Consider the following 26332-nt stretch of genomic DNA (forward strand, 5'->3'; position numbering starts at 1 on the left):
TCATTAAATGATATCTCTAATGAACATTGATCTGAAAACCTATTCAAATATCCTAAACTTAACTTTTTACGTCTTTTTTGGTTGATTAAATTAGTTGGGTTTCAATCAATTTAGAAAACAATACTTGGAAAAAACACATATATGGAAATGTATGCTAAATTTGTCGTTAATTATTCGATCTCGATGGATATCTCCAAAGAATTGCCCACAATTAAAATAAATATTCAGACGAAATATATTTATTTATTTGAAAGTGTTTTATATTTAGATTAAATATTTAATGGAATTTTTTTTTGTTTCTCTGAGTGTAACTGACCCAGGTGATAGTCTGGATAGCCCTTGCTTGCATACGAAAATGGAAAGTGCGTAGTTCTGGGATCGGCGTAGTCCTGCATAACTCTGGGATCTGTGTCCATGATGCTCCGTCGCGACGTCTCTCCTGAGTGCCTCGTGCCTGAGTGCATTGCATCAGATAAGCTCCGATGGCGGCGGCTGGGGCCGTACTGATAATCCAGCGAAGTACACAAACCTACAACGGAATGGCATAAGCTTGTTTACCCCGCCATATTCTGGCACTCGCGTTGGTCCTTGGCGGGGCAGCAGGAAAGCGCCACGTCATCAGCTATGGAGCCCTGCAACCTGCAACATCCAAATCGCACCCTTGCGAACTCGAACACAAACAAAAACAGCCACAGAAACAAAGAAGTTGCTATTTATTTGAGCGTGCGGGTATATCTACTATATTTATGGGTCGAAGAACGCCTGTCTGTCTGTCTCCGTGGGGCTCTATTGGCTTCACTATTTGGCCCGTCACTATTTGGTGATGCTTCTGTGCCGGCGACATATGGAGCTGCTGCCATATTAGACACGCTACCTGCGCGCCCACATCCCACATCGACTGGACACGCTCCGTCGCATCTCGTGTCAACAAAATAGTAACGGAACGGTACGGAAGCACAGTGCAGACAGTGCCGTACAGGACAGAGACAGAGATAGAGACAGGAGGATGGGCCATTGAGAGAGATTCCGGATCGATCGACTGTACGGCAAAGTCCAAAGAGTGGCAACCAGAACCACCAGCGATTCGACTCGACTCGGCTCGGCTCGGCTCGGCTTAATGAATTCAATTTCATAAGCACAACAAGCATAATTAAATGGAACATAGCTCCACCCCTCCTCAACCATCTTCAGACCAGACGCCCACTGGAAAGCGCCGCGACTTTTGAGGCATCCGGCAGGCGACAGCTGCCTCGGCTTTGGCCATCGTCTAAGCCGCTTACACGGCAATGCTTGGGCAAGCGTGCCGTGCCGCAAATTATACGGGGTGTAGCAGCAGGGGGGAGCAGTAAGGTCTGCTGGCTGCTTGGATCGTTCTCTCGACGCGAATAGAAAATGAAAACGCAAAACTTTTACGCATTGACAGACGCATTAAGAGTTTAATCGACTTCGCTTGGGTCCTGGTGCTGCTGCTGCTGCTGCTGCTGCTGGTGCTGGTGGAGCAAGGCTATCGGCTAATTACTTGTCAACACGATGTTCGAGTAGCGGCGGATATGATGCAAGCAGAAGCGAACCGCCGCTAGGTCGAGTCCGAAGCGACCAAAGGACTTTGAAGGGCACGGCACGTAAAACCATCACCGATTTGCAAGCAAGCGGGCACCGCTTCGCAGACTTGAAGCTTCATTTCCGTTCAGGGTCAGGGGTAAACTCATTTCCGCAGCCCACACCTAACCGTCACACCTATCACTCTGCAGACAGAGGCAGACAGTCGGTAGTCGGTAGTCGGTAGTCGCTGGTCGGAGACGGTTGGCGATGATGATGGGCAAAACACTTTAAAAACTCCATCCATCCGAAATCCATCTCAGGCAAAACTATTTCCGCAGCTGAGTTTTCCGTTTCTTCGCGTTCTGCTGCGGTCGGTCCTTGCTGTCTGTCAGTTTTCTTCTTACCGTCCGTCCCCTGGCGAACATTTAATTTTCCACTAGATTTGCGTGGATTTTTGTTTCTGTTTCGACTTTAGTTTTAGTTTTGTTTGCTTTTTCCTTTCGGTTTAGTTTGCTTTGATTTCTACTCTACTCTACTCTTTGTAAGGATGGAACCGTATCGTCGCGGGTCTGGACGTGGGCGAGTGAGGAGTGAGGAGTGAGGAGCCGCCCAAAAGGATGCCCGAATTTATGGCTGCATCTCTTTGAGGCTTTTTATCCTTCATTTGCGTTTCGCTCGCATCATTTGGGGAACTGTGTTCCGGCTCGCTTCTCCTCAATTTTCTCCATTTGTTCCTCTTTCGTCCTCTTCGACCTTGTCTCTGCCCTTCTCGCAGTCCCTCTCCCACTACCTGTCGTATGGTTAAAATGTTATCAGCTTCTGTCGTTGTTACTTTCTGCGTTTTATTTTCTTCCACGAGTATGTATGATGAATATTCCGTATTCGTGACGTTGCCAGGCGACAACTGGGTTTTTGGCCAACAATAATATTACGACGCCGACGGCAGCTGCATCCCTACCCCTCTGCCCAGAGGCAGAAGGTCAATCGATGTGGCGCCACAACGTGGCGCACACAAGCATACAAGTGCACACATACGAATATTTTCATTTCCAAGTGGACTGCACTTTCAACTCCATTCCATTGCGACAAGAGCTACAGAAATCCATATGCGGGGCCGGATCGTGGAGTCCGTCGCAATTGATGTTGAAGATGACGTGCTCCTCGTCAATTTGATTAATTTCAGTCTTCTGCCAAATGATATGGAAAGCTGCGGCAGGTTGGTGGCGGGTGGGTGGGTGTTGGCGTTATCCAACTTGGTCGTGATTTATGGGCGAGATAAAAAAGTCTGAATGCCAAAACTTTGCCCTCGCTCGCGAACTAAGCCAAAGTATTTTTAGCCAGCTCGACACAGCTCGCAGATAATGAGCAGAGGAAGTGAGAGGACAAAACAAATTACAGATGATACTTGGCTGCTTGACTGCTTGGCTGCTTGGCTGCTTGGATCCTTGGGAAGCGTCAAGAGGCATCCATATGCCAAATGGGCTCATTAGATGCTCGGAAAATAAAATTAAATCAAGGCCTGTGGCGTCGGAAACCGAGACGGACACGCGAATGAGAACGGGCTTAAGCTTGAGCTTGAGCCCGAGGCAGAGGCAGAGGCAGAGGTCGCTGGACACTGGGGAAACTTTGAAAACGCCTGACAGCCGAGAGGATCCCAGATAAAGAAGAGCGCCATTTGAAACTGTAGGAATTTATATATCCAATTGTTAATTTATTTGCCCATCTCCCCATTGTGTGGCGTAGCGTTGGTGTCGTTGGTATCGGTGGCGCCTCGTTCAGTGTTGATGGATGTCCATCCCTAATCCCTAGTCCCCAACCCCTAATCCCTATCCATGGCGCGCAGCTGCATCTCGACAGCTTCACGACTGATATCGTCCAGGTTGTTGGCCTGGATGTACTTTTGGACGCCAATAAAGGTCCGAATAATGGAACACATCGAACTGGAGTAGATCATCTTATCCCTGATTCTGGCCTGCTCCGGACACCAGAGGACAAGAATGAGCTTCAGCTTGGAGGTTGATGAGTCCATGGGCTTGAAGTGATGTTCGTATTCGAAGTCGTAGATCGCGAAGCGGCACTGACATGCTCCATCTTCGTCCTGTTCGCCCTGAAGGTCAGCCAAGAAGTCATCGTAGCTGGCATCGCGTTTTCCCAGGGCATCCACAATGATCTCGCGGTTCTCTTGGACGGAAAAAACAGCATAGCGATGCGTTCTTTTCTTCCAGATTTCTTCGAAGGCGTGCTTAGAATCCCGCGTTATTTGAATTCCGGACTCCATCATAGAACTAGAGCAGAACTTTCATTACTACGAAAAATTCGACTCAATTGAATCTTACGCACCGCGTTCTGAGAGAGAGTGAGCAATTTAGAATATATTTCGATCTTGCCGTATTCCAAAACTAGAGGCAAATGTAGGAATCCCAACGGCCCGAAAACGTTACAGATTCTGAAAGCAGAGGCAACTATATCGAATGAATATGAATAATACTCGTACTATTTGTTTTGCTCAATTCAATTCGATAACTGAATGCGCTATTCGCTAAGGTATCCCCTGCACAATGCTCTATGCTCTCTGCTCCCCGCTCCCCGCTCCCTTCTTCTATTCCATATCCTTTGCATTCCATCGAGCCGCAGTTGCGGTCCGGAATTGCTCACTGCCTAATCAAATAGACGTCTTTTTGTATACATAAATGTTTTGTAAGTGCATATACCCGTACTCGAATATATCCCCACGCATCCGCATCCGCATCCTCTGCAGGCCATCCACCGGCAGACGTGGCGCGTGTTTGTGCATGCAAATCTGCTAAATGCTTCCCGGCCGCCACTGTGTCGGGCCCGTGATGGGCTTGGTGGATGCGGAATGCAACCGCAGCTCTTTGTGGACCGTTTAATGCACCATTTTGTTCCGCCTTCTGCTGCTGCTGCTACTGCTACTGCTGCTGCCGCTGCTGCCGGTGCAGAGGATGCGGGGTGGGGTGGGGGAGGTGGCATCTTTTTGTTTTTGTTGCATACAGATGGGTGTGGATGTGTGTCTGCGTGTGGCAAGTTGTTGCGACATGATGCCTGACAGAAAAACAGTCGGCGTCCCTCGACATGGACTGCCACTGCCATTGCCATTGCCATTGCCAGCGATTACAATCAATGGCTGCCTCAATATTCATTAGACTGGACTGTTACTCTAACCAAATATTGAAAATCGAGAATCCTTACCGAACAAAGTAAGGTAAAGGGTGGTCCCTGCCTCTCCTGCCATTAAGCCCGTCTTCCAGGTGCGCCTGTATCTGGTGTATCTGTAAATGGCAGAGTACAAGTAACTCGAAACCTGAAGAGGACCGCTTGCCGTGCACTTAATTTCCTAATTAAACTTCGTCAGAGGCACACACAAATTGGCATTCATGGAGCATTGAAAACTTTAAGTGCCATGTGCCATGTGCCATGTGCCATGTGCCATGTGCCATGTGCCATGTACCATGTGGAATGTGCTATCCTTTGCCAGATGTCTCCAGCACTCTACTGCCGAATGAATGATGAATTCAAATGATTCCCATTCACATTCAAATACAGAAACAGATACACATCCATAGGTGGAGAGGTCCCAGATTACCGACGACAAATTAAGCTCAATTGGAGCTATCTGCGAATGTTTCATCGGTGGGTGGGTCGCTGTTTCGATGGTTGAGAGCGGCCCCCTACCCATTCCATTCCGCAGGCCGCATTCCCCATTCCGGTGCGCCATCCGCAGGCCACAGGATTGAAAGGAACACGAAAGAGCCAACGTCTTTCTCAGGAAAAGCCTCAGGCTAAGGCTAAGGCTGAGGCAGAAGTTCCATTTGAGAATCCCATCCCCATCCTCTCGGCCCAATTCTATGCTACGTTTAAATTCTATGCGCTGCCGGGTTCGACTCATGCATATTTAAGCGCTTTTCTTTCTGTAATCAACATGTATGCCTTATACTTTTATGCCATTAAGTGCAGCACCAGGTCACCAGCACCAGTTTTCCATCGAGAGAGAGAGTGTGTGAAAACAGCACTCCAACGGCCTTCGGCATGAGGTTACGTACCGTCACGACCCTCACGGGCAGGTCACGTGCTCTTCGCTAAAGCGAATCTCTAGGGGAACCTCGCTTCGCCAGGAAAGGCAACACCAACACCAAAATGCCAACACCAACACCAACGCCAACACCAACGTGGCTGTAAATTAAATACAAAATAACGTAAAATACACTCGAGGCGGCCACAAAGTATATGGTGGGCACTGCGAGGGCAGGAACCAAGAAGAACAACAAGTTACGGGGTATTAAAGAGCACAAGCTGCGGGGGCTGCTGCGACGCGTTGGCCACCAGCCACCAGCCACCAGGCCGCAAAAGCAAAAGCCGCCCGGCGGCCATTGTTCAACGGAGATTTCGTTTTTATTACGCGTAAATGAAAGACATTTGTCGTTGAATTTCGCGCCAACGGGAACTGCGTGAGGGAGATAGCCATCCTGCCATCCTGCCATCCTGCCAACCTGCCAACCAGCCATCCCCATCCATCCATCGCAGGTCCTCCATCCCTCCACAGCCAGTCCCGCCCGCACTAAGCTGTGTGATAAAAATCTCTCTTAACTGCGGCCATGCGTCTCAGTTTTCCATCCCACAGGCCAGGCACAGCACAGACACAGACACAGGCACAGGCACAGACCAGGCAGTGGCACGCGCCGCATGTAATAACAGACGTTAAAATGTTAACCAACATGCGAATGATTAGCAAGCAATCGAAGCAATCGCAAAGACCATTAGAACGACACGGACCAAAGGTGGGGGTCGGCCGTGACGGAACAAAGTTCATGACATTCTGGTTGGGGGGCGTTTTTCGGGAGGGAAACTTGGAAACGTCAACTTTGGGAAACTATTTGGAAACTAATGGAAAGTACAGAATGAAAAGAAAAGAGCCTGCTGTTCATTTGGGCTTTGGAATGGTGGCGGAGGGGGCGCATGCTAAATTGGAAAAAACATTTTTGATTTAATTATTCTGGTACTATTCAGACCAAGCAGCAACAGTCCCTTCTTCCCTTTTTAGCCATATGGTGGCCTACGATGAAGGATTCCCTGAGTTGAATTGTTCCGTACAGCTGTACTTTTCTGCCCCGCTTGTTTTATTTGTGTCCTGCGGCAAAAGCAAAAGCAACATCAACAGCATGATACGTAAACAATAGAATTAGATGTCGTCATTCCAAAAGTAAACATAGGTACGTAGGAGTACGAGTACTATATGGCACTCTTCCGAGTACACTCGTATGCAAAGGCCTTTTAGGGAAATTCTTTTGTAAAAGTTCAGAAGATTTTGATTGCCCCCGTCTTTTGTAGCCTCACTCAAATGTCCTTTCAACAAATTAGTGGTGAGAGCAATCGGGTCGCCTAGCTTAAGGGCCAGAGCATTTGTCTTGAGAACATGTGCGGCCACTGCAGGCGAAACACGTGTGTCGTTCATAATGTCATTCTGGGCCCCGTGCATTCCAGCCTGACTGACCCAGGCCTAGCCTCTGCCCGCTGCATGGGAAGAGAGCAAAGTTTACGACGAAATTTGAGAACTTTTACACCTGAACCGAACCGTCTGCAGGCTTCATGGTACAGTAACGGCAACAGCAAGGATAAGTGCGTCGGCCAGTTGTGTGCAATGACAGCACCCAATTGCTCAGATAAGGTGGGGGCTGCAAGGCTCAGAGCAATTGTTGCCTGCAGTCTGGTCTCTACGGGATTCAGTCAGAGGCGTGTATGAATATGTATTCAGCACACCTTTTGGCCACTCTTTTATGGTAGACTGTGTGTACGATATCATTACCCACTTGTCGACACTTTGCAAGGCTCTCAAGACGTGTCTGCGTGCACCTCCAGTCCTCATCCTTCCGCTATTATGTGCGCCTGACATTCATTAAAGCCAGTCATTTTCACCTTACAACAGCCAGTCGTTCGAAGATTCTTTGAGCATCCGGAAACGGATACGGAAACAGCAACAGAGGCAGTGGCAGGTTAATAGGCCCGGTCAATGCCTCTGCCTGGGCTTTGTTTATGTACAGATACTCGTAGGTGTCTCCGTCGTTTAATGCCCAAAGAACAGAAAAAAAGCTATATGTATCAGAGACATCAAAGTGCATTTGAAATGGAATAAAATTCATAAATTACCCACAACTGTGGAGGCATTTAAGAACGAGACAAAGGCTGGCTTCCCCACTCAATCCGCACCCATATCGCACAGCCAGGATACCATTTTGTCAACTGTGAACATTTTGTCAACAGCATCCCCCATCGCTATTGACATCGTCTGCGACTCCAGCTTTCAGTCTGTTTCCGCTTTCGCTTCCGTTTCCGAAAAATTCCGGTAAAAATCCGAAACGCTTAAAGGTTCGTTGGCAATCGCGAAGGCAAAGTGATGCACAATAAATCGCAATCGCAGAGTGGCAATTAGCGAATCACAATTGCCAGTCCTGCTTTCAATTTGCCTTGGATTCACACATGCTCTTCCCCCTCTCTCTCTCTCTCTCTCTCTGTGGTCATTAGCGTTCCCTTATCCCCTGGTGTAGAGAGCACCACAATTAGATCACAATTTGTGGGAGGGAGTGGTACCGGTACCAGTAACAGTAACTGAAGGCAGAAAGCAGAAGACAGACCCAAGCGCATAGATGTCTTGAGTCCAACAGTGCGTATGCGCAATTTGGAAATAGTTTCAGTGGAGAGAAAATCATTTGCCACAGGAATTGAATGGAATGGAAGGAGGGATTTTAAACATTTTCTTCAACTATTTTGTCCAAAGTATCGAGTGGACGGGAACCTCTTTGAAACCTTTCTGACCAATGACAATGCGGTAGGTAGGTTCCCATTGCCTCTCACACTTCCAAACACACCGACCCGAACTGAGGCCAAGTGCCGCTCCAATACCGACCCATTTCGACTACGACTGCGACTACGTTATGTTGCAGATGGGTCGAAGGTTGGGGCTGCTTTGAGAGACGGATCTCGAACTTAATTGGCATTCCATCCTTTCGATTGATTGCTTCCCAGAGTGCGGTTCGCTGCATCTTTGACACCTGGCTCGACCAGAGATAGCAAACAATTCGAATGCCCAACGCGATCCAGCGACATATTTTGCCATCCACAGGCCAGAAACAGGAAACTGGAGTCTCAAACCAAGCGCCAGGAGACCAGATAAAGACCGTATTGACCACACGCGCACGGGAAGTGATTAATGTGTCTCTGTTTCTCGGAGAAGTGGCATTACACAGGACATACACGAGGTTCGTTAATCCTTTTAAGTGCGTTGCATCGAATTAACACGGCATGATTAACACGAGCGGTGATTAGTGCGCATCACGTTCGTTTTCATCCAACAACAACAGAAAATATATTTAAATTGCTCGGACATGAATCCATATGTATGGAGCACCTTACAATCCAATAACAGACTCTACGGCCACGACCACGACCCAATATGGGTTTGCAGATTGAAACGAGCTGAAATGAATCCTTATTGTCGAATGAAAAGGAAAAGTATTCCATAAGGTCTCAATCGAGCGTTTGAAAAATTCAATATTCAATATTCAGAGGATGAGAGGCCATGCGGAATAGAAGAAAAATGTATAAGAAGAAAAAACAGGGATTGATTTAGTAAAAATGCACACCTTTATCATTCGTTAGACAACTTTAGTGGTGAGTGGCTCCTATTAAGTCTAAAAATATAACCACACCATAAAAATACATTAAAATACATTACAAATGAGAGAAAACTTCAATATTGGGTCCATTCAGTCATTAAATCGGAATAAATACAAAAATTGTAGGTTATACCATTTAGTATACAACACATCAATTGTTTTGAAACAATATGAATGAGCGCAGTCACCAAAGAACGTTTTTTTTAATTTTAAAAGAAAGATTTTAGGGAAACTTTATTATGATATAAAGTACATTTAAATGATCGTCCCAACCATCGTGCAAGCGATAATGTGCCATTTGAAATAATAAATATTTTCCAATAGAAAAGATCCCCAAGGAAGCAGAAGCAAAAGCAAGGAAAAAGCTATCCTACATCGATTGTTTGGATGGTGTTTCATTTGTTGTGTCTTCAGTCCTTTAATAATTCCATGGATCTCCTTCTCCGTGTCCCCGTTTCCTTTCGCCCGCTATCCCCGCTCTCTGATGCTAATCAAAATGTAACAGCTCTCGCGCAATTAGAGCCGCAGCATGAAAGGGAGGACTGCCTTGCACGGTGCCTGCCTGCTGCCGCTTTTCCATTTGTATTCATGACACAATCGTACCCTCTGTGGTAAGAAGCAAACACGGTGGGATGCGGAAGGGGAGGGCGAAGGGGGCCAGAGTAGACTAACACATACTAATACCTAATCATGCGTGTGTGTGTGTTTCCGTTTATTTGGCACATCATGGTCCGTTTTTGCTTTGCGAACCGCGCAAGCTGCCTGCCAACTTTTTCTGGCATGCAAATGAATGACATGGCGATGACACCGGAAAGTTTAGTTTCCCCCGTACCACAACCGCCACAGCCGCAGACACTGGCGCTGCCACTGCCACTGCCACTGCCATTGGCATTACAGCTACCTAGCATCCCCATCCCGCACATCACCCCAGTGGAATCATCAGGGCTCCACTGACTGTTGTCAGAAAACATTGCGGCGGTTGCTCGGTTTCGGCGACCATTGACACGCCTGACACAAGCTTCGATATCCAGCTTGCAACTGATGGATATCAGTATCAACCCGTGAAAAACCAGGGAAAATCCAGGGGAGGACCAGGGGAAATAGTACGAGTACTCGTGAAACTCAAGAATATTATTTTTTAATTAAGTTATAATGGCAATGGCTGTCGTTCAGGACAGGATGTGCTGATTGAGGCCAGCAGCAGCACGGAGACTTTCGGGACTTTTCGGGGCCGACTGCCGAATGCCTGCCTCTGAATGCTAATGGTTTTGTGAATGGCCAAAAACGGAAGAGCGGATAGACGAGCCACGACGTGCTCACAATTTTCGACAACGCGCACGCAGTTTGCATATTTTCACATCATTATGCATTTCTTTAGGAGCCCACATCTGACGGGCCAAATGGGCGTATGCGCAATTACCAACAGAGTGGGAGTGGGAGGCGCAACACAGCGTTGAGCTAAAGGAAATCCACCTACGCGTTGCACATCAACGATGGCAGTGGGAGAAGTCCATTCCCATTCCCGATTCTAATTGGGGGTATCGATCCACTATCCCTGATTTCCTCCTGCATTCTGCAGAGAGCTAAGCGGAATCCGAACCGTAATTAGTTGTATCGGAACGGACCCAAAACTCGCAAAAGACTCCTGCCAATATATTCGACACTCATTCAATCAATCAATTAATCAAAAGTTAGCGGCAAATAGCCGAGAAAAAGGGACACGAATACGAACACGAGCACGAGAGAGCGAGGGAGCAGCAGTAGCTGGTGAGCCCGTCGGGGAGTGGGGAAAGCGTGGAAGAAAACGATTAACGGGTTTATTGGGGGAAATTAAATTTAATTTTTACGCTAATGAGAATATCTTGCCAAGCGGAAGCCACCTCAAATGCGAGCAGTACGGGGGGAAGGGAAGTACGGCTAATGGGTTGATGCGGTGATGATGAGGGCAAGGGCGCGGCAAGGGTCGGGGCAAGTAGCTGCTAAACTGTTTCAGACTTTGGCGTGTGTGTAATTTTGGAAAAGTAATTTTGTAATTTTGTAATTCGCTTTGGCAGCCAAAAATTAATTCTGCCCGCGGTTTGGATTTGCGGTAAGAGTACGGCTTGCGTCGAGAGTTTTCATTATCATTCCATTTCATTCATAAATCATGGTCTGAAGAAGCTGGAGGAGCTTCACCCCTTACCGCAGCCTGCCCCGCTATCCATCCGCCGAGCTGTCTCCTTTCCATCTCATTTGGCAGAGGCTCAGAATTAATCAAAGCCAGAATAAGAACAGCAGCACAGTTCACCAGCGCAGTGCCAGGAGTGTGGATGAAGGAGTGAGGAGTCAGGAGTCAGGAGTCAGGAGTACCCACGAGCGCTGGAAATACAATATTTGAAGGGGCTTGGATGGATGGATGGATTTTGCATCCATTGCTTCCTTACTCTCTTGGCTTTTGCTTCGATTGGTATACAGCGCTTAAAGGGTCCAACGGCAAGGATGTACCATGTGTGTCATATGAGAACGAGTACCATGGAGCGTGGGCATTTTCTGATCTGCTGTTCCAGCATTGATATCCCATTCGCTGCACAGTTTTGGTCATAGAGCAGCCAAAACTTGGGAAGTAAGACAAAAGGCGGCACAAGGCACGCCGAGGCAGTGTTTCGACAAATGAAGCAAGTCAAACGCAAATAAAAGATAAAAGAATCCTCAAAGAATGTTGCCACAGCCCGTTCCACACATGACTCCACATTCACATTCACATTCTCATCTGGTGGGTGTACGTCTCGCACAGACAGCGGCAGTGGCGCCACCAGAGAGTGTAGAAATCAAAGCAAAAGGGAAACGGAAACGGGAACGGGAACGGGAACGGGAAAAAAGAACAAACAGAAAAGAACAGATATGAAACTCGAACAGGAGCACGAAATCCACGCAAATCTAGTGGAAAATTAAAATTTTGCCAATTTTGTGCGTGCAACAGAGACGGCCCCAGAGAGTGACACCGAAAACTGGATAGCCCAATGTTGGAAAATCTGTTTAATGGATTAAGTAAATGTGATCCCACAGTTTGAAGCCTCGATCTTTAAAATTGAATTGTTTCACTTTCGATTTTTTAGATTTTGGGAAATGCATAGAACATTTTAATTCGGTCACAATTTTGTGTACACCGGATGGTACTGGCAGCTATTGGTGACCTCTGGATTGGTGGCTTTGAGCCCCTGCACCATTATCGTTCGCTCCGGGCTCTTCACGGACTTCAGCCTGTTGCGATCTCCTTGGGCTGCCAGGCTCCTAAACACGGGAACAAGCACCCCCGCTGGCCCTGGAAGTACGTCTGGCTCGGCCGGAATGGGCACCGAATCCAAAAAAGATAGGGCCTGTTTCAGGGTGTAAGCTATGAGCGCTATGTACTTAAAGACAGAACACGCCACAACTGTTTCGTCTCGAAATGCTTGCAACACATGCCGTACCACTCATGCCGTGCCACACACGTGCTTATTCCCAGATCTCTTCGAGCAAAGTATGGAAATTGCAAGCGAGGATTGGGCCTTGAGCTGGCCTAGAGCTGCATTCCAGCTTCCTAGAAGCTGCCAAGAAGCGGCAAAAACAGGTCCGCAGAGTCTCACCCATCAGTCCATCGCCGTCACTCACATGCCTGAGCCAGAGCTGGGGCCCATCCGCTCAAAGTTATTGGAATGTGGAAGCCACATAGTTGCACTTGGCTTTGGGGGGCCATCAAAATGGGGAGGCACAGACTTAAAACAAGAAACTTGAACAGGAGACAAGTCATCCTGAAGAAGGAAACCGTGTGCAGGATCTGTGGCAAACTGCAGCTGCAGGTGCAGGTGCACGTAAATAGAGTGCTCGGCCCTCGGTGTCTATATAGCTGAGCGACAAAAGATAAACAATATTTTACTTTGCACGAAACAAAAATGAAGCTGTAGCCCCCTGCACGAGCAGATCTTCCGTAAAACTTAAAGACTTTCATAATTTTGAGCATTTTGCAACGCCGATATACAACGCCGTCATACAATATATTGTATGACCTTTCATAGAATTGTCATTTGTTTCGACACCAACGACTGTACCTGAAACGAGCCCAAGTTGAAGTTGTCTACCATTTTGAATCAATCTCGTGTAGAGAACCCAGAAGCCCGTGATTTCGTGTTATTCCGTGTTACCCCAAAATGCACGGCTACCAAACTTAAACAAACCATAAATGTTTGCCAGCAAACGTCACCTCCCACTTTCCTTGGGGCGAAGGAGTGGAGGGTATAATTCATTGGAATTTCCAATTTTGGCACTCGTGCGCCTAACGCCTACCGCCTAACGCCTAACGAACGTGGGCAATTAGGCCTAATTGGCGTTCGGCCTCGCACGTTTGCATAATTCAATTCAACAATTAATATTGGCCAAACACCGATAGTCCGTCCTATGGTCCACAGCAAACGGCTGTGCAGCTGTACACAGCTGTATACCCCATTCCGTTGGCGAGTATATTTATACCGTTTTGCGAACATCTGATTTGATCATCATCGACGCACCAGGGAACACTTGCGAAGGCTCCACTAATTGCACAAGACGCCGCCACGATAAGTTTGTCACTCAGGCACCAGCCACAGCCACAGCCGCAGCCCAGGCCCCAGCACCAGCACCAGCACCAGCACCAGCACCAGTCCCATCTCCAGACCGCTGAAAGTTTGTTCTGAGTAATTAGACATTTATGTCAGAGACTGGTCATCTCGTCTGTTTGGGGCTGGGAAAATTAATGCGTGTACAGCTCTCACATAATCCCCGGATGAAACAGTCTTAGAGTCATGCTGCAGCCTCCTCACTGGCGACTGGTGATTGGTGATTGGCGATTGGTGAGAGATTGAGAGGATACCAATTTGGAGGCCAGCCGATGATTTGCCAGTTGATTGCCATTGCCAGTGACAGCTTTTCGGGCCCGGCACTATGCTCAAGCGTGATTAATGCTGTTAGGGCTGCTTGACCTTGACGGTTGCTTTGCTGCCACTTGTGGCTGGCCAAGTGGGGTTCCCCCCAAAAACAAATTCGTAAATCATTGCATGCCGATTAGTGTTGTTTGCTGTCCTGCTGTCCTGTTTTACACCACAGGTAGGAAGAACGGGGCGAAACGAGGAGTGGCCCAAAGCTGTGGCTGCCGTATGGCCGTAATATTCCCAGCTTATTATAATACAAATTAAATGCTTTTGTGCCTTTTGTGCTTTGCGGTTGAGGTCCCTGCTAGCCAACAGGGGATTATTCCTCCTACTTTTGAGTGGTTAAACTCTTTAATGCATTTACATTAATAGATTGCACAACTGATTGCCACAAACGCCACTAAGTGGAGCCATCCTCGCGCTTCGGTTCAATTGAATTGGAAGTCTTTGCCGGAACATCAACCATTAATAGCCGCAGAGCTGGCGATGTCGAGGCTATGAATATAAACAGCAGACACACCACAATTCATTCGTTCCTTGGTTTAAACGAACATTCAAGTAGCATTCAAGACTCAAGAACAAAAGCAATCCGCATCCGCATCCGGGTCCGTGTCCGTATCCGTGGAACTGCAACGGAGTCTTTCTTAGTAAGTAAGTGCAGATGCGTAAGGAATAGTGTTTGCCTTTGTTCGTAGTGACTGTCTGTCTGTCTGTCTGTCTGTCTGTCTGTCTGTCACAGACTCGCTTGTCTCGCTTGCTCCCTTCCGCTCTCATTTCATTTCCTTGCCCTGTCTTGTCTTGGCTTTGCTTGGCGTTTCTTAAGCGGAGACAACTTCCGGCGACGTATATTCTTTGCATTTCCGCCCACGGGTGAGGCTCGAGTGGGGCGCGGAAACAATGGGAACAACAGCAGCAGCCGAACGAACTGTCTCAGCTGTTAAGCTGCTCTAAACGTACCCCGGAGTCGGCACACGGTTGCACGTCTTCTGATGGGATGGCCACTAAGCAAACGCATCTACCCCCCTAGGCACTTTACGCTGCACAGACAAGACAAGCACAAGGGAGAAAGAACATCAAATGACGGCCTTGAAGCCTGGTCCGGGTCCGAGTCCGGCTCTGGAGTAATAAGCAAGACAAATACTCAACCCAACGTCGAAAAACACACGAAAACAAACTCTGTCCTGTCCGTCGACCTCTCCTTTTCTGTATTAGGATCATCCCATGTACTGTCCCTAGGAGAACTTTACCATTGTTTTTGCAGGAATGGATCGGCATTTGAAAATATTTTTATATTAGTTCCAAGAACTGTTGTGAAACCAGCAGCCTCCCCTTACAAGTGCTCTTCTGGAGTACTTTTTATTTTGTATTTTGGCGCCTTGTCAGCTTGAAGTTTTTATAATAATTTGTCCACCAGGCTGTGCTGTGCTATGTTGTCCCCTATCCTGTGTCCTTTGTGGCCTGCAGATAGACAAACGAAAATTTAATAAAGTCAACTCCTCGAAGCAAATGCCCAGTCCCAGCCCCAACCCCAGCCCCAGCCCCTACGCAGTCCCAGTGCCAGTTCAGTAATTGAGTTTTGATGGTCGAATGTCAGGCGGCTCGTGCGGCAACATCTGTGGTCAGCATGTAAATAAGGTCCCTTCCCTTCCGTGTAGATACTGGTACAGCCTAACGACTCCCATTTGTTGCCATCCGGACGCAATATTCGAGCCCTTCTGCACTAGTCTGGACATTTGGCCATGAAAAGCTCCCACGCCCAACGCGCATTGAAGAGGAACCCCAGCCCCCCTCCCCAGCAGCAATCAAGTGTTTCAATATTTAGTGGGGCTTCGAGGGAAGCACCAAGCACCAACTTTAAGCTTCAACTTCAGCTCCAGAGCTCAGAGAACGTTCCTGGAATCACTAATGGTTCTCACACGAACGAGATCCCAAATGCTATCCATAGGCCTGAGCCTGCATCTATCCCATTTCCAGTTTAAAAATACTATTGCATTTCAAAGCAGGGGGTGGCGGTTGGGAGCGAAAAAAATTCAATTTAAATTCTGCCGGTCCTCAACTAAACCTCCACTGGGCTCCACAGCCATAGCGCTACCACTTTCGTCAGCTGCGAAACGCAGTGGGCGTGTGGCATGTTGCATTTGGCATTCGGCATTCGGCATCTGTTTACCAACAGGAAATACACTTTATTCTTGGAGCGCGGCAGCACACCATGGGCTCCATGCCAATCCCATGCCAAGCTGCCACGTGCCTCTCGAGAATGGGATAATGGAATTCAAAGGTTTCTGCTGTTCTTCGCTGTTGGCTGTTGGCTGTTGCCTGCTGGCCGTTGGCCGTTGGCCGTTGGGTGGGAAAAAAGTCGCGAGATCCTTTAAGCACACATCATTTGCGGGCAGGGGCAGTGTTCCAGTGTTAGATCGCCACGGTGCTCTGTCCCACTGCAGAATGTGCACGGCACTGGGTACGAGCATTGCAGGGGGCGTTGCATGCCCAAAATAAATAAATGGAAACTGGTCACTCGGTATATATTTGCCTGGCCAAGCAGCAGGCACGCCACTCGGTTGTTGTGCGGCAAATACTCTTTATGAAGGATGCAGCTTCCGTTTCTGTGTGTGTGTGTGTGTGTGTGTGTGTGTGTGTGTGTGTGTGTGTGTGTGTGTGTGGGTGGGTGTGTTGCGATATATGCAATATGCGGCAATATCCAGCCAGCCGACCATGCTAGATTAGTCCCTGATGGATAAACATAGATAGAAATACAGAGTAGGCAAATCCACATTTTGGCTGGTCTGCCGGTCATGGTTTCCGGGAAACAGTTGGTTATTGATATTCACAGAACAGGATATTGCTCATAATTGTTTCCACCCGGTGTGATTCGGATCAGAAATTTTAATTAAAAAAGCCGCGATAGTGGAAAGGGCATGTCCCACATCTGTCCAAATCCAGTAATCCAAGGCAGGAAATCAAATATATTCCCAAGCTGGCGCCATAAATGAGATAACAAGTTTGTAATTTCCCCATAATTGGCCATTGGGGTGGGGATGGGGTCGAGTCCAAAAAGGTGGAATCACAGCAGGCAAGACGCGAAACGCGAGAGGCCTGAGATGTATCCGCGGCCTGTACTCTGTGTCTCTGAATTCTTGGCGCTCGTCTTCATTTTATTAAAATCAAATTCGCATATTTTGTGTCTGGCCCGACCCCGACCCCGACCCCGACCCCGACCCCGACCCACAACCCACACACCAGAGCTCTCATTCAAACTCTGACTCTGACACACAATCATTCCCCAAGTTTGAGAGTGCGGCTGTTGCTGTGGCAAAATCATGGGTATAGGGATGGGTACGGGGATAGGAGCAGCAGCATACACGTTCTGACAACAAGCCAATTAAGCGGGTGCCCTACTCCCCTGCTCCCCTGTTTGTCCCAGTCCCAGGCGGATACCGGGTTTTCTTGCACGCACAATAATTGACAGTGCCGCATTATGCTGGCAACCGGTAACCGGTAACCGGCAACCAACAAGCGGCACTCGGCACTCGGTAGCTGGCCACCAGCCTTTGGGGCAGTGACAGTATCGGCGTGTCTTTGCCCCAGATTGCACACAGATGGCATACAATTGAAATTTCGATTTGTTCCGCCGAGACATATATTCGTTTGAAAGAGTGCCCTCAATAAGCATTTAATATTCATTTTGATTTTGATTTCGATTTGGATTCTGTCTCTGATTTTGATTTGCCATTGATCTACTCCTGCCTCCATGCCCCCAGTGGGAGTGAAAGAGTTGCCTCGCATTACGGATTATGGGCACTCGTGCGCACATTGGTAGTAGCATGAACTGAAGTGTGCACCAATCATCAAGTGTCCTGCGTGGGCGAAGCGAGCTAAGGCCAGTTCGGAGTTCATTTTCATTCCAGTTCGTTCGATTTCGTTCGTTTCGATTAAAAAACTTTAATGAATCGACCGACCAAGCGACGCAAGTGGCAGCTAGACAAACAAAGCAATAAACATTCCATGACCCTGGGATCCAGCAGATGGTTCTATGGCTGTATTTCTTGCTGGGTGAATGGGTGTCCTGTTGGCTGTCGCTGCTTTGTTGGTTTTACCGCTTGAGTGCCAGAGGACGGACGGACGGACGGACGGACGGACGGGCGGACGGACGGACGGGCGGACGGACAGATTTGTGCAGGACATTTTTTTGCCGGTGGGCAGTGCCTAGAAATATTTATTAGATTGTAAATATAATAAATAGAAAGGCCTTTGTGCGCATTGTTGGAAAAATCAAAGTCGACATACCACCCCAAGGCCTCGCACGCAGCCCCCACCCCACATGTGTACACCCCCGAGGGGGGGACCATGAGGTATTTCTGTTGTTCTTTATGTGACAGGCCGAATCATCGCCCCCCATTTGGCGAAATTGATATGTCATGGTACGGATTTGCTGGGGATTTTCGAAATTAATTGCGACTAAGGCGTGCGAAATGTGAGGTGACAGCACGCCAAAGGACGGCCAGGACACCCTGAGGGACACAATCGTGTAAACGCACGTCTCTCGAATCTCATTCTGAAGCAGCAGGAATTCTGGTGACAATCTCCTATTATTTAGATATATTTCTAGAAGCTTTAACTGCTGCTGCTGCTGCACTGAAGAATTCCTGGCGTATACGCAACGTTAAACGCTTTCGTTGATCCATGCCGGAGGAGTCCGTTGTCATAGCCATAGTCCAGATGCCACTAATTAAAGAACTGCATGGATATCCATGGATGTTTCCGTCAGTTGCAGCTGTGGCCTAGGCAGAGTCACTCCCAGTCCCAATACCAATCCCAGTGCCAGTGCCAGTCCCAGTCCCAGTACCAGTGCCTGCCCAGTGCCACTCCAATTATCCAACCTCGAGCGACTGTTGCGACTCTGCTGTATGCGGATCTCATTAAAAATTCAATAAATTTATAAAAAAATATTCGAATAAGAATGCAGCTTTTCATTATGTGGCCGCAGGCAGTCGCAGTGGCGGCGCTGGTCCTCGCAATAAAAGGATATTCGTACAAGTATAAATTGTACAATTGTACAATATACAGCCGCTGGCGGGGACGTGGGCGTGGGCGTGGGCAACAGCTCGTTTAAGTTCCACCACAGACACATATTTTGCTGTGCGGCCAGCTTAAAGTGCCACCAAGAGAAAATGGAGCGGAAACCGGAAACAGAACGGCCTTAAATGAACGAAATGAAAAATATGGACACGCTTTGATTCTGCAGACCATGCCACAGATGATGATGCTGATGACGACGATGTCGGTGTTGATGTCGCTGTTGATGCTGATGTTGATGCTGATTTTGATGTTGATTTATCGCCATGGCTTCCAGAAAGGCACACAATGAAATCGCTGGGCTGTGACAAATGCCCGAAAGTGGCCGAGTCGACGGTTTTGTCCGATGGATGGATTCTGCCCACTGGTCCACACTGCACTCACGGAACGGTGGGACAGGGTCGGCGAATAGCCAAGAAAACAAAACTTCCGACTAGGTGCGGTCGCAGGCCCAAATGGCCGGACAACGAAGCACTAAAGCGGACAGCTCCGGTACCGTTTTCAAGACATCACCGCGGCTGAGGTTGAACAGAACACAGGAGAGCACAGGGCCAATGGCCGAGTGGCGCTGTGTCGTGGCGCCACTTGCGTTTGGCTGCTTCCGTTTCCGCGTCGCTGACTTTCACTCTTTCTGTGTGTGAAACTGTGTTTTTTTTGGGGGCTGTGTTGCTGTGTGAAATACTTTCGGCCACACACATAAAAAACGTTGTAAAACAGGGCTTACAGGGAATGGAGAATGGGGAGTGGGGAATGGGATCTGGGGCCCGGAAAGAACCCATCAACTAAACGCCTTCAGCGTGACACAAAGAAACCAAAAAAGAAACAAACAAACAAAGTCCTTTTGCAATGTGCGTGCCCGGAGGCGGGGAACTGGCCAAAAACTTCAGAGAGAAGAATGCTGCCGCTCACCTCTTGATTTCCGTGAAGTCCTGGCCACAGCCAAAGCGGCCAAGACCACAACCAAACTTACGCTAATTCGCTGTTGACTTGCAGATACGGATACTCGCACTCGTACGGGTACAGGTACGGGTACGGGTACGAGTACGGGTACGGGCATCTGCGGGACACGTAGAATAGGAAGGAACCACTTAAGATTCCGCTGGTCGCAAGCTCCGATTGAGCGACTTTGCACGAGCTCCGCATTTGTTTCGTTGTTTCATTGTTTCATTGTTGCATTGTTTCGTGCTGGGCAGCCGCAGGAACGCAGGATGTGCTAGGATCCGAATAATACAATTACGCAATCAAGCTTTGACCCAGCACAGAGCCGACCCGCATATTTTGGCGCTTAACAAAGGCTTTCGTTCCAGGAAGGGTTCATCGGCACGCATGGCACGTGCCGCCTCGCCTCCTCCGCTGGTGTCCGCAGCAACTCGTATTTACATGACGTATAGACACTGTGGAAAGTACTTGCCCAAGCACATGCCGCATACCTCTAGCATACGGCAGTGTTTAATGCATGTCCATAATGGCGGCGGCGTAGGCGGAGTTGAAGGTGGGGCTGGAGTGGGGGTGCGATTCCACAGATACAATATTGTCGTTATGGCTTGTTCCTTTTGTAGTAGTCAGGAAGGAAAGTGCTACACCACGTGCTCCCTGTGACCATCTGTGCAGCTTTTCACTTACAAGGACTCCTGGGCTGGCAGAGTGCGAAGGGCACGAACGAGGTGCACAGTGTGCAGTCACGTTGCAATTTCACATTTTCGTGCACTGTCCATCGGAATATATTTTCTCATAAATTGACGCCGGACTTGGCAACGCCCCATTCCTGGTTATACCATACGATACACGATACACATACGAGTACAACACCCTCCTTCCAGCTCTGCAACGCTCCCATGGGGGTGCATGCAGCTCAATCTTAGGAAAAATTTGTCTCACAGGAATTTCATTTATTTTGTTGACTTTGACTTTGACTTTGACTTTGTTGCGGATGAGGCTGCGGCACCCACGTGCCACTTGCATATTCTTTCATATATGTAAGATGAACAGTCCACTGCCAAAAACTATGTGGGAGCTGCAACGTTTCCTCTAGGCCAAGTCCAAAACCAAAGAGTCCACAATGGTGGCCGCAATGAAGACAGGCTGAAACTGCAGAGAAAGATAGAAACTTTGGTTTACGCCCAAGCACTCTTTAACCCCTGAACGTGTGGTACTTTTTCAAGTAAATAACTTACATGTACTCGAATATTCATGCATATTCCGTGACTCTGAGAAACTTTCGCCCCCAACTCCTCATCTGAGAGACTGAGGGATGAGGGACTAAGGTCAGAGAGCTGCGAAATCACACCCTTCCTAATTGACCCAGGCACCTAAATTCTTACTCACAAGCAAATCCATCCCTTTGCCAGGAGACGATTGGACCAAGTCAGTCAATGTCCAGAGCACAAAACTGTCGCACTGTCTGACTAGCTGATGTTTGTGCGAGTAAATCTGCAGCCCACTTCAGGGTGTGGCAAGTGCTGCTCGTAGCATTCCATTTGGTTGAGTTTCCAAATTAAAAATTCATTTTAAGCCGCCCAATCCCTGGCGTGCCCTCTCAAGTGGAAGTTCGCCCCTCATTGTCGCCTGAATGATGGGGCTGTGGCCGTAGTCGCGCCCAAATCAAGTGCACAATCAACAAATGCGAATCAAATTGCATGGACGTCGATGCCCCGAGGAGCAGCCACTGACCACTTCATCACAGCGTGGACAATGGAGCCACCATCGGAACTCTAGCGTCGGGACATCGGACATCGGACATGGGACATAAGGCGTGTGGCAACAATCGGAGTTCATCAGCGGGTATCAGTATATCAACGCAGGAGTATCTTCAGGGCTCAGGGTTCAAAAACCTGGCCGATGTCAGCTACCAGCCCGCTGCGGTCACGCCGCGCGAGAGGGCAATTATCCGATAAGGGCGAGGGTTCAAAGCCCCAGCTGGCTCGAGTGCCAGCTTCGCACGCGCTCTGACTGGCGACTGGAGGCTGGAATAAACCGAAGGAGCATAGTGTCACGTCTCTGCAAATCTTCCGCCATTTCATCTGATGGCGGAGGCGCCACTTGGGCGGCTCGTTTCAATTGAATTCAATTAAATGGCAAATGGTCCTTCCTTAGTGAGGTTCCACTATTCCATTTCCATTACCATTCGCATTTAATTTTATAACATTTATTCTACCAATATTTATTATTAGAAACGACACATGGTATGTAACGAGCAGGTGGGGCAGGGAAGGAGTAGGGACCGGGACCGGGGCCGGGGCCGGGGCCGGGGCCGGGTCCGACAATTGTCGTGGTGTCAGCACAAGGACATTAGGCGGCATTATTTAGGCTTTGGCTTTGCATAATCCCCGCTTGTCTCTGTCTCTGCCATCGGACTCGCATATCTTTCTGGGTGCTGCTGCCATCTGCGGTCTCTTCTGACTGCCATTGTGTGGGCAGATCGTGTGGGGGGTGCGGAAGAGGATGTGCGTGCCAAGGCCATGAACAAGAACAAGAACAAGAGACACAAACACGTCAATGCCATAAACAGCACACACAACACTAAGAATAAGACCAACAGCAAGAGCAATACCAAAAGCAGCAGCAACATCCGGAACTCCCCTTCCCTCCCATCACTCCACTCCACTCCAAGGTCATGGGGGAGTCAACACGCCTCGCCAACGCACGAGGGGATAAAAGTAAATTAGCGACCTATCAAGAATGCTCGAACGACTAGGGCACGGCGCAGCCCCATCTCCGTCTCCCCGTCTCCGGCTGTGTTATGAAAAATGTCCGTAAAGTTTGATGAGAGACATGTGGATTTGGCCAAGGAGGATCCTCCTAAGGTCCAATCGGGGACCAATCAGCAAGAAGGGCCGTCGCCGCAGAAGAGGCGGCAGTCTGTCGTCCATGATAGATTCATCGATTTGCGAGCTATACGCTCCCAAGGCAGGGTCATTTGTCAAGTATTCCCGAAGGTATGGTGGAATTGGACGTGGACGATGCACTATAATTCGAGCGGCTTATGAATATTCCATCATCCATTCCCCGCTTTCGCGGCACTTCGATTTGATTATCCTGTCATTTGTTCCCGTGGCGTGAGGCGGAAGCGTGAGCGTGAGCAGGAGATTATAATAAGAGAGTGTCTGTCTGGGTTGCGCTGAATTATGAATAGAATCAGACGTAGGTCAGACTGCCGCCACTCCAACGGAAATGGTAACGAGACGGCGACGATGTGCGTGCCACTCAGCCGTTGGCTCCACTGACGCAATGACTGATGGCCCACGCACAATTAGCCCCGAGTAGAATGTTGAATGGTGAATGGAGAATGGAGAATGGAAACACGCAAGCCTTCTCATGGAGGATTAATCGTCATCGCTTGTTGAGCACCGCTCATCGTTTAGCCACAAGTTTAATGCCTAGCTACATCCGTGCCCCCCCGCCAGTCCAGGCCCAGGGCCAGTCCGAGACCCAGACCTAGACCCAGTCCCCCGCTCGTCATAGCCGGGCTCTAATCAGCTTTTTATGTCGAAAATCTGATTCTGTCCACCCACAAAACACACACAGACACACGGACTCGACACACACACGTCCTCGTCCTGATGCTCGAAGGTGAAATTTGCGTGCGGCTTCGATTGTTTACCCCCAGCAGTCGCCACCTTGCCACCATGCCACCACGAGTATCATCATCTCGGGGGCACTCGGGTGCGGTGTTCGACGGTCAGCCACTTCCTTCCTTCCTTCCTTCCTTCCTTCCGCGGGGATCATCAAAACAAGCACAAGTCGAGGCACTTTACGGGTATCTATGCATTGTGTTTGCTTACCGCCATGGACTGGGGATACTGTGGTTTCTGTTGCTGCCTCCTCCCCGGTGCCTATGGCAACAGCTCGCCATCACCGCCGCCATAGCCTACGGGCAGGTTGGGAGCGTGTCGTGAATATTTATTCGTATTTGATTAGAGTCTCGCTTTCAGTTTATATTGAGTTTATTGGTCGACAGACAGGACAGAGACTGTATGTGGCATGTACTCGTATGAGACACTCATCTAAAGGGGGCTAGGACATCTGCAAGGACTCACTGAACTAGTCATTTGACTGGAGTCGGAAATCAAGAGGCACGGCAGTCACTACGTTGCTGTGATGCTAATGGAGTGCACCCGTTCTGTACCAGCTCCAGCTTTCGATGAGGCCGTCGCGATGGCAACGCACTAATGAGATCTCCCTGAAATACATGGAATATGTGGAATATATATATATGGAATATGTTGGATCAGCCTACCCCTAGCCCGGGAACCTGTCAGAAGTGGGCGGCAGCTGTGCCGCGTGGGACGGTAGCTCTGCGTGGGCGAATAGCCGGAATAGCCGCATGAATAATGTCACCTGACAATCGACCCGATAAGCTGTCAATTTCTCCAACTATTCTACTATGCTGTATCTGTTTCCCTATATGGGGCTTCGTAGGCGTTGTAAGCTAACCAGCTTTGTGTGTGGCAGAAAGGCAGTCCCCAGACACTCAGAGGTGTCCGGTCCTTAAGTGCGGCCATATGCTGCCCATGCACACAGGTCGACCACTGCTTCCCTTGGATCCCTTCCGTCAACCCTCGGCCCATACTCTTGTCTAGGATGCGCCCCAATCCCAACCCCCAATCCCCAATCACAAGTAACGGGGCCTTCCGCAGCTAAACTACTCCTGGAACATCAAATCCACAAGCTGTGAAAGTTTTTGTCTACGCTGCACAAGAAGCAATGAATAAAGGACGATGAGGAGCCATCATCATTGGAGCCCCGCTATATCCTTCGCGCTGGAACTTCAGCCTCCACGGAGGGGACAGAGACGAGTATTGGCTCATGTCAAACTTGCCGCCACATAAATGGAAAAGAGGCGAGTGTATAAAATAAATTAAATAAATCCTAAACGAGACGCGGTCCGTGTTTCGGCCTCACACACCATACGAGTATACGAGTAATACGAGGAGTTCCCCGCGGTAACGATGCCATGTGTCTTCGGGCAGGAGCACTGCCCATGGCCTGAAGCTGCATCCCACGCCACCACTGGGTCTGAGCTCTGGACTGGGCTGAGTGCTGGGTATTTCGTGGTGCGGCACTGCTTGATTATGCGGATGGGCCGCATGTGCGGATGTTTGTAGTTCCTCGTGTCCGCCTGCTCTTTGGAATTTGGAATTCTGTGGGATTCGCCATAAATTAAATTACCTAAAGCGCAAAGCAGATTCTCTCCGCTGGAGCTGGCTGACAACAGCTCGTTTAAGACCATACATCTTCCAGATATAAGCTATCCAGTTCCACTTCCAGCCACGGCACGGACGGGGCTGACGGCTGGAGGCTGCTTAACGACCAGAGTCTTGGGGACAGTCTTTTCTGCATGCGCCAACAGTTTCGCAGTTTCAGAGTTTCTCAGTTTCTCAGTTTCTCATTTTCTCAGGCTGTCAGTGCACATTTGTCGCTCGTCGCTGCCAAAGTAAAAGTTATATGAATGAATAAAACAAATTGCAGCTTCCCTTCCCTTCCCTTCCCTTTCCTTCCCTTCCGTTCGACTCTCCGCTACGCATCATCTGCCTTCCAGGGCCATTTCTCTTCTCCTGCCCTGTCTCCGAATGCTGCTGCTACCCGAATATCCACATCTTTGCGGCTAAACGTACGAGTAAGTACTGGCAAAGGCGCGGTTATTCAACAATTCGACCATTAGACTACTCCTCATAACACCACAGACAGTATACTATACTATATGCGCGTCTATCTGTAGTGCATGTACAGTGTATCTCCCATTACGCCTAATAGGGATTAAGCTAACAAAAGCTCCCACTAATTGACTACATGAGCCCCATACTCACATTAACAGTGCCAGTGTTCTCACGGATGGACGGACGGGCTACCTTTCTCCGACAATGGGACAGGTTTCCCAGTCACAACCCAGTCCGGAGAGTGTACGCGTGGGCGTGAGAGTCAAAGGGTGCCATCGGAAGGGCTCTCCAGAGTATTTCCACTTTAAAATAATCATCTCTGACAGACTCTGCACCGACCCCGACCATTGGTGTGGTTGCTGCTGTGGGGAGCTCTAATTGTCGACACCGTTGCCATTCGACCACTCGAGCAGGCGACGAAGCGAGGTGCCTACTTTCAAGCAAAGAGAGA

The 26332-nt window shown here is 48.9% G+C and overlaps 1 protein-coding gene across 1 annotated transcript; it reads right to left on the bottom strand.

Annotated features, from left to right (window-relative positions):
* Positions 1-3216: 3216 nt before the first annotated feature.
* On the bottom strand, positions 3217-3921 carry LOC6601721 (cofilin/actin-depolymerizing factor homolog). The gene is made up of 2 exons (XM_002026743.2): positions 3883-3921; positions 3217-3827 (listed from the first exon to the last, which is right to left on the bottom strand). The coding sequence occupies exon 2, from the start codon at positions 3821-3823 to the stop codon at positions 3362-3364; it is 462 nt and encodes a 153-aa protein (XP_002026779.2). The 5' UTR covers positions 3824-3827; positions 3883-3921; the 3' UTR covers positions 3217-3361.
* Positions 3922-26332: the final 22411 nt, after the last annotated feature.

The sequence above is a fragment of the Drosophila persimilis genome, unplaced genomic scaffold, assembly GCF_003286085.1.
Source record: "Drosophila persimilis strain 14011-0111.01,24,50 unplaced genomic scaffold, DperRS2 tig00000653-arrow-arrow-pilon, whole genome shotgun sequence".
NCBI lineage: Eukaryota > Metazoa > Arthropoda > Insecta > Diptera > Drosophilidae > Drosophila > Drosophila persimilis.

Bases quoted from the DNA above. Each gene is read 5' to 3' on its own strand.
- LOC6601721 (XM_002026743.2), bottom strand. From the start codon at position 3,823: ATGATGGAGTCCGGAATTCAAATAACGCGGGATTCTAAGCACGCCTTC.